The sequence below is a fragment of the Pavona decussata genome, unplaced genomic scaffold (assembly GCF_977016875.1).
Source record: "Pavona decussata unplaced genomic scaffold, jaPavDecu1.1 SCAFFOLD_52, whole genome shotgun sequence".
NCBI classification, from domain to species: Eukaryota; Metazoa; Cnidaria; class Anthozoa; order Scleractinia; family Agariciidae; genus Pavona; species Pavona decussata.
The window spans coordinates 371,465-385,000 of record NW_028145474.1 but is presented as its reverse complement, the minus strand read 5'-3'; the positions used below and the strand labels follow the sequence as shown (position 1 = coordinate 385,000).

The 13,536-nt window shown below is 37.6% G+C and overlaps 2 protein-coding genes across 4 annotated transcripts in view; one reads left to right on the top strand and one right to left on the bottom strand.

The window, feature by feature from the left end:
* LOC146480756 (phosphatidylserine synthase 1-like) overlaps window positions 1-4,368 on the top strand; it is a 21,292-nt gene extending 16,924 nt beyond the window's left edge. Inside the window, exons 13-15 of one of the 3 annotated variants that reach the window (XR_014864590.1) lie at window positions 552-608; window positions 2,565-3,885; window positions 3,918-4,368. Coding sequence is in view for 2 of the 3 variants with exons in the window: in XM_085109105.1 (XP_084965231.1) it covers window positions 552-608; window positions 2,565-2,921 (414 nt within the window). In the remaining variant the exon portion in view is untranslated. Of the gene's footprint in view, window positions 1-551; window positions 609-2,564 lie in introns of all 3 variants that reach the window. The other 2 variants (XM_085109105.1, XM_085109107.1) reach the window with 2 other exon arrangements.
* Window positions 4,369-7,398: 3,030 nt separating this feature from the next.
* On the bottom strand, window positions 7,399-13,522 carry LOC146480755 (kelch-like protein 12). Its single transcript, XM_085109094.1, has 3 exons — window positions 13,142-13,522; window positions 10,285-11,216; window positions 7,399-9,576 (listed from the first exon to the last, which is right to left on the bottom strand). Exons 1-3 carry the CDS (start codon window positions 13,373-13,375, stop codon window positions 8,982-8,984), a joined length of 1,761 nt encoding a protein of 586 aa, XP_084965220.1. The 5' UTR covers window positions 13,376-13,522; the 3' UTR covers window positions 7,399-8,981.
* Window positions 13,523-13,536: the final 14 nt, after the last annotated feature.

Below are 13,536 nucleotides of genomic sequence, written 5' to 3'. Positions count from 1 at the left end.
AACACTTTTAAAACGAACAGGATCAGATACTCAGCGCGACGACAGGTTTACTGCTAGCTTGAAAAGATTTTACGAAGAAGAAGTGACCTAGAAATACATTTGACTCTAAAAGATTGCGAGAAAACATCGCTTAAAATCATTTTAAGATTTAAAAATAGCTAAAACACGACGACGTTTCGACGCTAGCTTAACGTCATTATCAAGTTAAAAAATGCGTATACGTTGATACCTATAAATACTAAAAAGAACAATAGGTCACCAAAAAGCTGTGATATAAGGAAAAGGCACAAGTCAAAAAGTTTAGCACGTATGGAGTCCGTCTGGAGTTATGTTACAGCTTTTTGACTACCTGTAATTTTTTTTAAGTACTTATAGATCTTGACATATACACATGTTTTGATTTGATAATGACGTTAAGCTATCGTCGAAGCGTTGCCGTTTCTTAGCCATTTTTAGGTCAAAATGATTTTCACTGATGGTTTTTTTTTTTTTTTTTTCACAATTTTTGTAAAGATTTGCAGATTAAAATCAATTTTATTGTCTTTGTTTAGGAAGGTGAAATAATGAAGGCAAACATTGTGGGGAAACTTAAAATGCTCAAGAAATACGTAAGAGATGTTAACGAGTAGTTTCTCTGTTGCAAACATCCTGGTGAGGGGAATACTACGAAATGGCTGTCGTCAGAAAATCGTGTTTCAACAATGTCTGCAGAAATTTTTCAGACACTAAGCGCTACCCTCACCCAGAATATCAACCTAGAGAAACTGCTCAATCAATTTAAATACCTTCTTCATTCAATTTACTAAATCGTAAAGAATTAAATATGATTAACATAAGAAATAACTACTTGGAGTTTAAGGGCCAGTTATTTAAACAGAGTCTAACTTAGGCTCCGGCTTAAGACAATCAGTGAGCCTCCAAATTTGTTTATAGGTGGTTTATTTTAAGTAGGTAAATAGTTTTCTAGTCTGGGGTACAAGCCTTCTTGTTACCGTCGGCAGTAGAAAATGTTTAGATATGACTGTTGGCAAAATTGAAAATGACTTAGAACGTGGTTTCGTGAAACACCATCTAAACTGTCTTTTAATAACTGGCCCTAAACCTTTATTGATAACATTATTTAAACTCATTTCTAGATGTAATCAGCATTTTAAATAACGAAACACTGACAATGCGCTTTGTTTCTAAAATGTCCTCCCTTCCAAACTGAAATATAAACTGAAACAAGTCTTGAATACATAAAATGAAATTATAACTTAAAGAATAATTCACGTTAATTGTTTAAAATAATTAACAATTATTCACCAAAGTGGAGGTGAATAGTGATGGATGCGGCGAGGTAAATATCCATCACTTTCACCGACACTGAGGTGAATAATTGTTTTAGTATATACCACACAAGCTGAATAACTAGCGGACCAAAAACTTATTTCGTTTCTGGCAATATACCGACAAATGGTATGAAATTTTAAAATCTTGCGTGCCACGTGGTAAGCGATTTCTTATTGTAGAAAGTTCCGAATCGCTTTCTTGCAGACAAATAAAACTTTTGGAGACAGTTGTTTAGTTCCTGCAGTGTCATTTCTTCAATTTTTCTGTGAAATTTGTCTTGTTATTGAAACCATGCTGAAAATTATTAGATGTTTCATTGTTTTCATTGTAGTTTTAGTGCTCGGCAGTTTTCGTAAACAAGGGATTGTATTTTCATTTTCGTCGTAGAATATAAGGTTAAAAAGATTAAATAAATTACCATGTAATGTCGTCAAACCAAACTTTGTTGCCATTTATGTATTGTTTTAATACCCGCCTCGTTTATCGAAGTAATTTCCTCTTAAGTAACCGTAGCGAAACGGGAAGCCATCTTGTTTGTCTTCGGCTGCTCGGAGGTGAATAGTACTTGGCTCATCACCTCCGAGCTAGCCAATCAGCGCGCGCGAAAAGCACTATTCACTTGTGTGGTATGTACTAATGATTAATATTTAATGAAGAAACTTGAAAGTAAAAGTAACTGATGAAGTAAAAGTACTGTTAAAACTTAAGCTGATTAGAGCAGAAATTAAAATGACAAATTATTAGAACTAGCAAACTGCAACAGCCCTAGTTAGTCTCACATCGGTTCCAGTTTGTCTTATGCAATGACAATTTCGTGCTGTTCTTGTTTCTGGTGTCATGGCTATGAATACGATATCTTTAGAAGTTCATTGCTAATACAAGTCTATAATATCTACGGCAAATTTGGGAATCTTGTGGCAACTGGGGTTCCTGTAACCACTGTTCCTGATTTTTCCCTGGTGTAACCTTTTTGTAGGGGTGGAGAGGGGATGCATTTTTCAATCTTCTCCAAATGTGACGGTAGTGTCATTACAAAGCTCTCACATCATATCGTAAACTCGATCAACACCGCTACAGGTCAATTAATTTGTGAGGCTTAGCTTTCATGAAATAATTTGATTGAACCGTTATGTCTTTCGTTTGAAACGGAGGTTTATTAGAAAGGGCCATTTGTTAGGATCATGTTACATTTTTATGTGTTTAAAATTCTTTAAATGTTTATTTGTTAAAAGGGGACTAAAAAGCCCATGTTCTTGGAAGAGATACCTGCTGAGGACCCGAACACTAAAACCTTGACCTACGTCAAAACGAACGGTAACCACATTGTCCAACACAGCCAGCATCATGAATCTACCGTCCAAAATGGCTATCAAAACGGAGCGGTTGTGAATGCCACCGAGCGGGGCCTGGGAACCACTACTCAGAGTGCACCGCTAGATTTCAAAACACCCGCTGACCCAAGTCAATTGCAAGCGCAGGGAACTCGGAAAAGAAAACCACGGCGAAGTGAGATTGGAGGACATTTGGGGAATGGTAATTATGAAGTGAAAACCCGTCTGAGGGCGCGAAAATCTCAAGCTGGACTTTAGCTAGGGGAGTGATCTGTGTTTTGATCTGGAATTTATAGACTTGGTACAAATATTATGTGTAATTATGAGTGTAAAGTCCCTTGCTCCACGGATTATTTGTGACAATTTTCTGACTTTTACGCCCAATAATGACCACATGCATCCATAATTGATTCAACCAGTTGCTTTGAGAAGTATAGTCAACTCCCTTTATTGCGGACACCCTCGGGACCGTGAGTTAGTGTCCTTAATAGCGAGAGTTCGTGATAGCGGCAATTTATTTCAGTCAAACGTCTGTAATTTATTTTGGTTGGGGATTTAGCTGCTGTTCGTATTATCGGAGTGTCCGTAATAGCGAGGTGTCTGCAAGGCGAGAGTTGACTGTACTGACTTGAATGTAACAGCTTCTTATAGCGTAATTAAGAGACCTACCAACCAGATAAGATATTTCAGATTTTATCCACAGACTCAAATGATGGCTTGGCAAGGAAAAATTCAATATTTATGTTGGTAAAGAGCGAAACAAACATCCATACATTACTGAAAGGAAATATTATCAATTTAAACTTGCTATAAAGGACCATCAGTGTGCTCCACCCAATTGTTATGTAGCGGCTAATGTAGAGAACTAAGTTTTAATTAAAGCTAATTTCACTTTAGCAGTCCATTCTCTTGTTCTCACTGCCCGCATGCCTGCACATTCCTGAATACGTATTCACACGTTGAGAAGAAATTACTTGATGATTACTTTAAAAAGGATAGCATAGAAAAGAATCTAAAATGATTTGTGAACAAAAGCATAATTTGCATAGCCTTGCAATTTTTTTTTTTTTTTGGTATGGGAGGGCCTTTTCAAAAAGAATGCTAGTTGCTCAAAGCCCGATTAAGCTAATCATGTTTTAACGTGAACTTTGATTCGAGTTTAACTACTAATCAGTAACATTTTTCGAAAAGATTTTTGTCCTTTAGTTGTGTCGCTGGCAGAGTTTTCTTTACCATTAATTAAATGTTAAAGAGTTTAAGAAAAAGTCGGCAGCATTGATTTGTAAAGACATGTTTCGACAGCTCTAGTCATCTTCAGTTTTAGATCGTGAAGTACAAAGTTGAATTTATAAATGCTAATGAGAAAAAACTGTAACAGTGTAATTAAAAAATACGTGGCAATGTGACTAGAAGGAAAGTTTTAATTTGTCACATTTACCTAAATGTTACCTTTCAAGTACATTTTATTGAGCGAGATGAAAAGCTCCGTTTGCTTTTAATCGTGGATTAGCATTAATCGGCTTTCTGATTACCGAACCTTGGACTCTACCTTGAGTCGGGTGACGTTACCAACTAACACCTTACCCAGGCGTCCTGTAGACATTTAACAGAGAGGGCCTAGGTACTACTCTTCAATGAAGCGTTGTATGTGCTGAGTACTATTTATTCTATTTATTGATCAATAAAGAACACTGAACGACGAGAATGTGGATTTTTTTTTTTTTTTAATATGACCAAATACAAACAAAGGGTTTATTATTTGTTTATTGTTTTCCATTTTGGCTGGTAATTATTCGTTTTGTTATATGTACAATCAAGCTTCCCGTAAGCGGATACCCTTGAGTGGGACCAGAAAAAGTATCCGCGTAAGAGAGGTGTCCGCTTATAGGGGGTTAAAAATGTAGTGTTTGTATGTAGCTGAGAACATGACGAAATGTCCGCCTACGTGAGGTGTCGGCTAGCGGAGGTTTGACTGTATTCATTCATTCATTCATTCATTCATTCATTCATTCATTCATTCATTCATTCATTCATTCATTCATTCATTCATTCATTCATTCATTCATTCATTCATTCATTCATTCATTCATTCATTCATTCATTCATTCATTCATTCATTCATTCATTCATTCATTCATTCATTCATTCATTCATTCATTCATTCATTCTTTCTTTCTTTCTTTCTTTCTTTCTTTCTTTCTTTCTTTCATTCATTCATTTCTGTCACATCTTTCCAATGACTGACATTTTCCACCGAGAGACGTTCGCTTGTTTGCAGACGTTTTCGATGGTGCCTTACATCGTGATCTGCGCATATTTTGATTATATTTTACTTTTTCAACTTTGCAAAAAAAAAAAATCACGCAAAAATTGGTACATCCAAGATTTCAAAATAAAACAGATCATGATACGCCAGTCATAGTCAAAACTTACAAAAAAATACATATTTTGAACCAGTGAGATACCTATCAAATAAATAGCAAGAAACTGATAAAGGAAACCTTCACTGTTGAAATAAATTAACGTTAAATTGTTGAAAATACAATCTAATTTTAAGTTTTGTTGGAAATCATTCAGATAACATCTCTGTGTCAGACAAAACAGGATTTGATTATCGCTCATTTTCGCTTTTAAATTTCCCGGGCGTCGCCATGTTGCATTTCATGACGTAACAAAGAACTTCCCCTCACTAACGATAGCGGCAACCGTATGACGTCATGTGATCCAAAATGGCGGCACACTGGAAATTTAAAAGCCAAAATAGACGATAATCGTATCTAATTTTTAGCACGCTTGAATGTTATATCTACTTTTCGAACTAAAATTTAGAATTTAATTGGACATTTCCAACAATTTAACGTCAAAGTTTTTTGTCATATTGGAGATTCCCTTTAAGATTGTGATGCTGGGTGTAAAATAGGTGGAGCTTTTAAAATAAGCTTCCACATTCAAGTACCTCCTCCTCCTCCTTATTATTAATCCTAACTCTTTATCAAATCGCGATGTCAAGGTTAACCTTCTAAACGTGCCAATTTGGTTTAATTCCTTTCCAAAATTTTCACACGGAAAACAACTGAGACACAAATGGCTTTAACTAGCGCACATAAACAACTGATTTTGCTTCACTTTTGAAACATTATTCACTGGAAAAACATTTCAGAATAAAAAGTAGGGAGATTAAAACATGACGTTTCGGCGACGGCATGTCACCATTATCAGCGCAGGAAGTGACCAAACATATTCACATATGATTTTCATTTGGTCAAAAAGTTCGTTTATATTCTGAAATTTGGTACCCTCGTCCCATAGATATTTTCTTTCTTCTTTTTCTTCAAACAGAATTGACCTTTGAAGCGGCGATAACTTTGTTCGAGGTACTCCACAGACTGAACACGAAACTGATGCATGGATTGGAACCCCCGGGTGGGTACTCCCCTATATAAGCTTTATAGGTATGTGCCGCCCCAAAGAGTATGGTTTTTCAGCCGTTTTGGTCTGAAAAAGGGTACAGATTTTGACCATTATGGTCTTAAATCGGGTATGGTTTTCAAGGGAATCACGAGAGCGTATAAGTGTTGGTCTTTTTAACTCCAAATGAATCAGTAGTAGAGAAAGAGAAGCATCCAAAATGTATCATTTGAGCTGAATTTTCGGGTGAATTTTACCAATTCTTGACTTCGGCACTGATGCGAGGCTTAATTACGCTACAAGTCAGGTCTGAAAACGGGTGTGTATTTTAAAGGCCAGATTTGAAAACGGGTGGGAAATTGTCGGAATATTTTGGTCTGAAATAGAGTCAGGATTTGGAGAACCGGGGGTACACCCCTACTGAGAATTCCGAGGAGTACCCCCCGGGGGGGTTGGAGCGAAGAAAACTGATAAGGTTTGACTGGATATAGTAACACTTGCCGTCACACCAACGCAGAGTCCTCTCAAGATTCAGTGAATGTGGAGATACGATATCCTTAGGTGTGACCATTCAAATGAAAGCTACTGAGCAATTCTTTCCTGTGGTGCTATTTATTATGCTGTACAAGATGGTGCTAGCGTTTTGAGTCTGTAGAAGAAATGCTTAAGTGTGACCATTCAAAAGAAAGCTACTGAGCAGTACTTTCCTGTGGTGCTGTTTATTATGCTGTACAAGGTGGTTCTAACTTTTGAATCTGTGGATGAAATCCTAAAGTGTGACCATTCAAATGAAAGCTACCGAGCAGTACTTTCCTGTGGTGCTGTTTATTATGCTGTACAAGGTGGTTCTAACTCTTGAGTCTGTGACTGAAATCATAAAGTGTGACCATTCAAATGAAAGCTACCGAGCAGTACTTTCCTGTGGTGCTGTTTATTATGCTGTACAAGGTGTTCTAACTTTTGAGTGTGTGGATGAAATCCTGAAGTGTGACCATTCAAATGAAAGCCACTGAGCAGTACTTTCTTGTGGTGCTGTTTATTATGCTGTACAAGGTGTTCTAACTTTTGAGTCTGTTCAAACAAAAGCTCTTGCAAAACAGTGCGCTTATGTAATGCTATTTGAGAAAACGATTTTGTTTTTTTTCCTGTTTTAAGGTTGTGCTCATCCAAGATTGAAAGAGATAATCAAAGGAGTTAATTTTGGTATGCACTAGTCTGATTGCCTGGGTGAAGGCACAGCCCCATTATCACTTAAAAAAAAAAAAACGTTTCATTGGCAGACAGTCAACATTTTACTGCACAAGAAGACAAACTTATCACAACATCATTGAGTCAAGGATTTTAATCCAACCCACATTCATGATGACAGCCTACGAAGAGAAGACTTGGAACTAGTACAGTACTTCTCAATCCAAAACTCTTTGTAGCCTCATTACACATGTACTTGGTATTTACATTTGAAGTGCAAGAACCAAATAGTGAATTACATATTTATATTACAATTATTCATAGTTAAGGATTGCATCAAAATAAATTTTGTATCAAGCTACATTCTGTGTAATGCATTTTTTTTTAACGGTGCAATGCGCCTTACCATGGCCACCCAACAAACTATTTATACAAGTTAGCCATAACATGCAAAACGACATGTTCTCAATAATTCGTCGTTGCATCACTTTTTGTTTTGTATATTCACTTGTTTGTTTACTACTTACTTAACTTTTATTTTAGTTGTGGCTGTCAATTTGTAAACACCAAATTTATTTGTATTTAGTTTAGTGTAGACTAGCGTTAGCTATTTGTGGGTAGGTATATAACTAACTTGTAATAAAGTGTTTTTTGCCTGTTGGACTTTGCAAGGAGGCGTGACCATTATTCAAATTCGCGTATCCTGATTGGCTAACTTGTAAAAGAAGTTTGTTGGGTGGCCATGGTAAGGCACGTTGCACTCTTACTCCACAGCAATGAGGTATATTTTCAAAACCACTCGGGAAAACTCCAAAACTTGCAGGCACCCACTCAGAGTTTGTGCTTTCCACAACATGTTTTTCCCCAAACATCCATCATAATTGTTGTGTTTTGAAACTCTAAATTATATATAAAAATATTCTACTCATCTTTAATTACAATAAGCAAAAGCCAACTAATATCTTGTTACCTTGGCAAAATGGAAACTTACTCTATCAAGAAAATTTGGTGGGACATAACCCTCAAAATTTGGTATCAATGGAAATGGTGTATATTTGTTAGCCACGTACTGCTTAGTTAGTGAGTATCCTTAAATGAGAGAGTTGTCTTCAGAAAAAAAAACAAACTTTGAGACAATGTAGAATAGAAAACATCAAAATGAACTCCCTTAAGGAAGAGATACTAACTTAATAACTAAAAGAAGATGTTTTTCTCCAACAAGAATACCCATGTTTAAAAATATGCATGTGTCCCCTTAGCCAGTGCCTTGGGGGGAGGGGTGGAAGGTTTTATTGTATGAGAACACTGTTTTGAGGTTGTGGCCTGAATTTGTTTTCCCTGTAAAGAAGTACCAAGACACTTTCTGTTTTCTTCTTGTTTCTGCAGGCCTATGAAAGGTATCAGGCTAACTCACATGGTCGTCTTATACTCATGGCGCTATGGAAGGTAACTGGAAATTCCAGGGAAGAGGGGGTCTCAAAAGACAAATGGGGGGGGGGGGGGGGGCTCCAGGCCAAAATCTAACACCCCTCAATGGGAAGGAAATGGATATTTTACGAAGTTTACAATGCATTTCAACACCCTATAAACAATACCAAACAACTAATTTGCACCCTTATACACCGTATGTATAAGAAGCAAGTCAAGCACCCCTGTGATATCCCCCGGTCAGTCATTTCCTGCTGATTTACAGGACTTCCAGAAGCCCTAGATGCATGTCTGCTACCGATGCTCATGGCATGTTGAGCCATTGTGATGCATGTTTTTAACATGTAGTGGTATGACAGGACGGTACACAATGGCAGCTGCACTGAATCGCGCTGTATGCGTACAGGCAGACGGACTGCTCCACTTGTCCTGCACTTCATCGTAACTTTCTGTGGAATCAACAATTGACATGTACTCATTCATTCCATTCATTGCGAAAATTTTCCCGCAATGCACAGCAACGGACACTCCTCCTCTGCAATGCTTCAAAGAGGCAACCATTGACCACTCATTTGTGTGCGGATCAAAACGCTCAACTGTGTTTAACGATCCCCTGCGTCCATTGGCTCCACCGACAGCATAAATATATTTTGACAGGGGAACCACCCCAAAGTCATAACGGCAACATTGCATGGGTTTTACTTCTGTCCAGGTGTTGGTGCCAGCATCGTAGTACTCCACATGTTTTAAATCACCCCGGTTGTCGTCAAATCCACCCACTGCATAGATGTGGCTTTCTAGCACGGCCAGAGCAAAACGACGCCTCTGACGGTGCATACTGGAAACCACCTGCCAGCGCTCAGTGATGGGTGAATATCGTTCAACATAACTGATGAAAAAAAAACAATGCTTTAACATTAAAAAAAGGCAAGCAACTAAATATCTGGTAAAGTGAAGTTAACTGCTATATAGCATTCGTTTGAGTGGTTGTTCACATTATCATTCAGTCCACATCCTAAAAAGTTACTTTATATAAGTGTAGGTACCAGGAAGGAAAATACTGCGTAATGTTATCTTTCATCTGAATGGTACAGTTTAAGATTTTATCCAGACTCAAGAGTTAGAGTCGAGTTGTTCGAAGAAGTGGTACTCGACTAATCAGCTTAGATTTACGTTTTCTATAACATGCGCTGAATATTCAATACCAGTACGGTTAGGAGTTGTTTTCAAAGCTGTCGGTATTTCAAAGTAGATAAGATTTGAAATACAATAGCTGTTGTTGCCTGATTTCATAAAATGCTAATTTTGTGTTTGTTGGCAACCCGTTGAATTCTTTTGTTTTATTCAACAATACCACACAAAGAGAACTTAAGACGATGAATAACAATGGCAAAAACGCACACTTTTAGACGTGCCTAAAAATACACACATACACGTTTTTGCTGCGTCAAGAACGTGTCTGCGTCATTTAATTCTGACCTGCGTTGTACACCATTGATAATAATAAGCATCATGAAAGAAAGGACTTCTCAGTAGTTTTCAGTCAAAGACCATGCATTGAGTATCACATCATTACCGACAATAATCCTTAACTAACCTGCAGGTCAGCAGACCATCGCTGGATCCTCCCGCAACATAAATAAAGCCATCAAGGACAGCAGCACGCATGTCCCCTTGGCACTTGCTCATCGGCTGTAAGCTTAGCCAGGCATTTTGCGAAGGGTCGTAACATTCCATAGAGTTCAACTTCCTTCCTCGCCGATATCCTCCGATCACATAAAGCTTGTCTTGTAGTGTAGCGACAGTGAATGAGGCACGTGCTTCCGTCATGGATTTCACCACTTCCCACTGCATCGTTTCACAGTTATAGCGTTCAACACTTTTGACTTCCTTCATGAATGAAGTTTCTCCCCCCAGTAAGTAAATTGTTTCAGCATAGCAGTGCCGCATTTGCACTCCTGCATGCTCAAAATGAAATGTAACGGCTTCTTCTACAATGTCGCGGCTGTAAATATCATTTTTGACCAATGGATGCTCGGCCACATCTTTCTGTAGTTGTTTCATTGGAATAAAAGGAAGTCTGATGGCTTTCAAAAACTCTGACAAGTGACATTTCCTGCTTTCAGGATTACATTCGATCCAAGCAATGCAGGCATCAAACACCTCCATCTCGTTACAAACTTTGACTTCATTTCGACTTATCAGTTCAATTACTTCATTGGCACTAAGGATTTGAAAATCCTCCGTCTGGATCACTTTGATGAAGTTTTCCATGACGTACCGAGTGGCTGCCTCATACATAGCCTTGCAGGAGTGTCGTTCGGCTAGACCTCTTACACCCAGACAATTTGCAATGTCAATCTGCTGCATTATAAACTGAACACAGGAATCCTTTGCCCATTTAAACTGAAGTAAATCTGCTGCCAGGAACAAGTTCTGCACATTAGAATCAGTGATGGTCAGCTGTGCCGTGTAGGCAAAGTTTATAAGAGTTTGTGCAGAAATGAAATCAACTCCTTTGATTTCCACCTAAAAAATAAATGAAAGGAAAGAGGTCATAAAGGTAGGTACGTCCACGGGGGGGTTTAAAGGAGCCATGCCAGGGGGATTTAACTATGATTGGTGTAAAAAAAGGTCTAAGATTATGATTACTACCTTGGCTCTGACTCATGCACAAAAATATGCCTCTAGAGTTTTCCTAGGTGCAAGGGGGGAACTTGACTTTTCAAAATGTTTAGTGCACTGATATAGTAAAACTGCATGGACCAAGTTTATAATATTAGTCTACATCAATGCAAGTGTATTTTAAGCATTTCAAGGTGACTTAAAATACCTGGCACCGGTTGTTAAAAAAAGTTTTTAAAAGCTAATTTTAAAAAAAAGGAAAAGGAAAAGGATTTTAAGAAAAAAATTGGAGGGATGAAGCTGTGCCAGAAAGCGTCCAGTCGTGTTTTGAACTTTCCATACATTTGTCTGTATAGCGAACCAGCCGTGAACTGCTACTAAAAATAGTTCACGGGAAAAAATGCAGGGAAATGTATGGAAAGTTCAAAACACGACTAGATGCTATGTGGCACAGCTACATCCCTCCAATTTTTTTCTTAAAATCCTTTTCCTATTGCCAAAAGTTTCCAATTCATGAATTTTTCAGAAGCGATGTTTTATGAAAATTATTTGACATCGGATTTCCATACAAACACTGTTATTTCAAGCCTGTTTGCCCATTCGTCAAAATGGCGTCGGAAACCGTGATAAGGCCTATTAACTATGACATGTACTTAAAACAGGAACACTAGCAGAATAAAGCTAGCCAGCTGTGGACTTGATTACAGCTCACTAAATGCATTAGACTAAGTGCATTAAATTAAGTGTTGCATGCAAATTAACAAGCTCTCGTAAGCTTGTAATTGTTTTAATTGTGTAGCAGCTGCTAAATGTCAGGGTTGGGGGTATCATTCTGTTGTTTGTTCCATTGTTTTCTAGAAGGGTTCCAAGCCAATCACGTGAGACCTTATCAAAGCTACTACATTGCCCAACTAATGAGGACTATTGTTTAACCCGTGAACAAAAACCGACAATTTTCAATTAGCTCAGTGTACAAAGCCATCATTTGTTAAGATAATTCCTTTGTAAATGCAGTTATTTTCAACACTAGGATTGCTTATCGCATTTATCTCTGATCTATTTTATTGTTGTCAGAAATGATAGGTAATAAATTATATAAATTATTTTACATTTCTGGGTTGCTAAGTGATGCAAGGAAAATTTAATAACTTAAACAATTACAAAATTAATACCCACAGAGAAGCACAAACTGTATTAATTCAGTGGGAGAAAACTATTAACCTGTGTCCTTTAAAAATACAATTTATTTTTCACAAAACAGCAAAATTTCCTAGCTATCCGTGGATTTTATTTAATACACGAATAAAAAAAATCAGCTGGTCCTACAAATAAGTTTTTTAAAAAAACATAGGATTTAAAATTAAAGACTAAGAAAAAGTAACATTCAATTTAACTGACAATCGTACAAAAATAAGACGAACGAATATAACCTTACATGTACTCGTTATGTTACAATTTTACATGATAAAAACTAACATGCATTTCAACTTTGTACATGTCGAAACGAGAATAATAACACTCCGGAAGTCCATGTTCCTGTTCATATCACCCTTATCGGCCGTTCGCTGTATCTGCCTTAAATATTAAGCGTTTGTATCTTAAGTGGGAGCTTTGAGCTTTTCATTTAAAAATAAAATGCAGACTAGTGAGCTTAACTAATGAGCTTAAACAATTATAGCGTTCCTGCACACTCACTCACGAAAGGAGATTCACCTCAGGATAAGCCAAACAGAACCTTTCTAGCACTCACAAACACTACATCTATTTGTAGCGATGCTTTTGAAGTGTTTCCGATAAACCAGTAAATTTCATTTCCCCAAAATACTCACCGTCGGCTGATTCCGCTCGCTCATCTTTCTAGTGAACATGGCGTTGAAATACTGACTCGACGCAGCTAACACGGCTCTGTGGGCTTTTATAGCCCTTCCTTCCACTATGATTGTCACATCACAGAGCTCATCTCGCTCAAGCAGATCGTAAAGTCGAGACAGGACATTGCCAGCGTGTTGCTGATGAAGAAATGTTTGGATTTCGCCGCCGTCGTCTTCCACTTCGTCGTCCATTTTTCGTTGCCACCTGTCCAGTCTTTGTCAGCGGACAAAAAATGCGGGCTCATAAACAATACGTCGATCTTTCCAGTGCTTTCGTTGTGCCTTCGAGGTATCGCGACACAGATCTAGAATTCAACGTTTGAAAACAGAAAAATAGAAACAAAATAAAATAA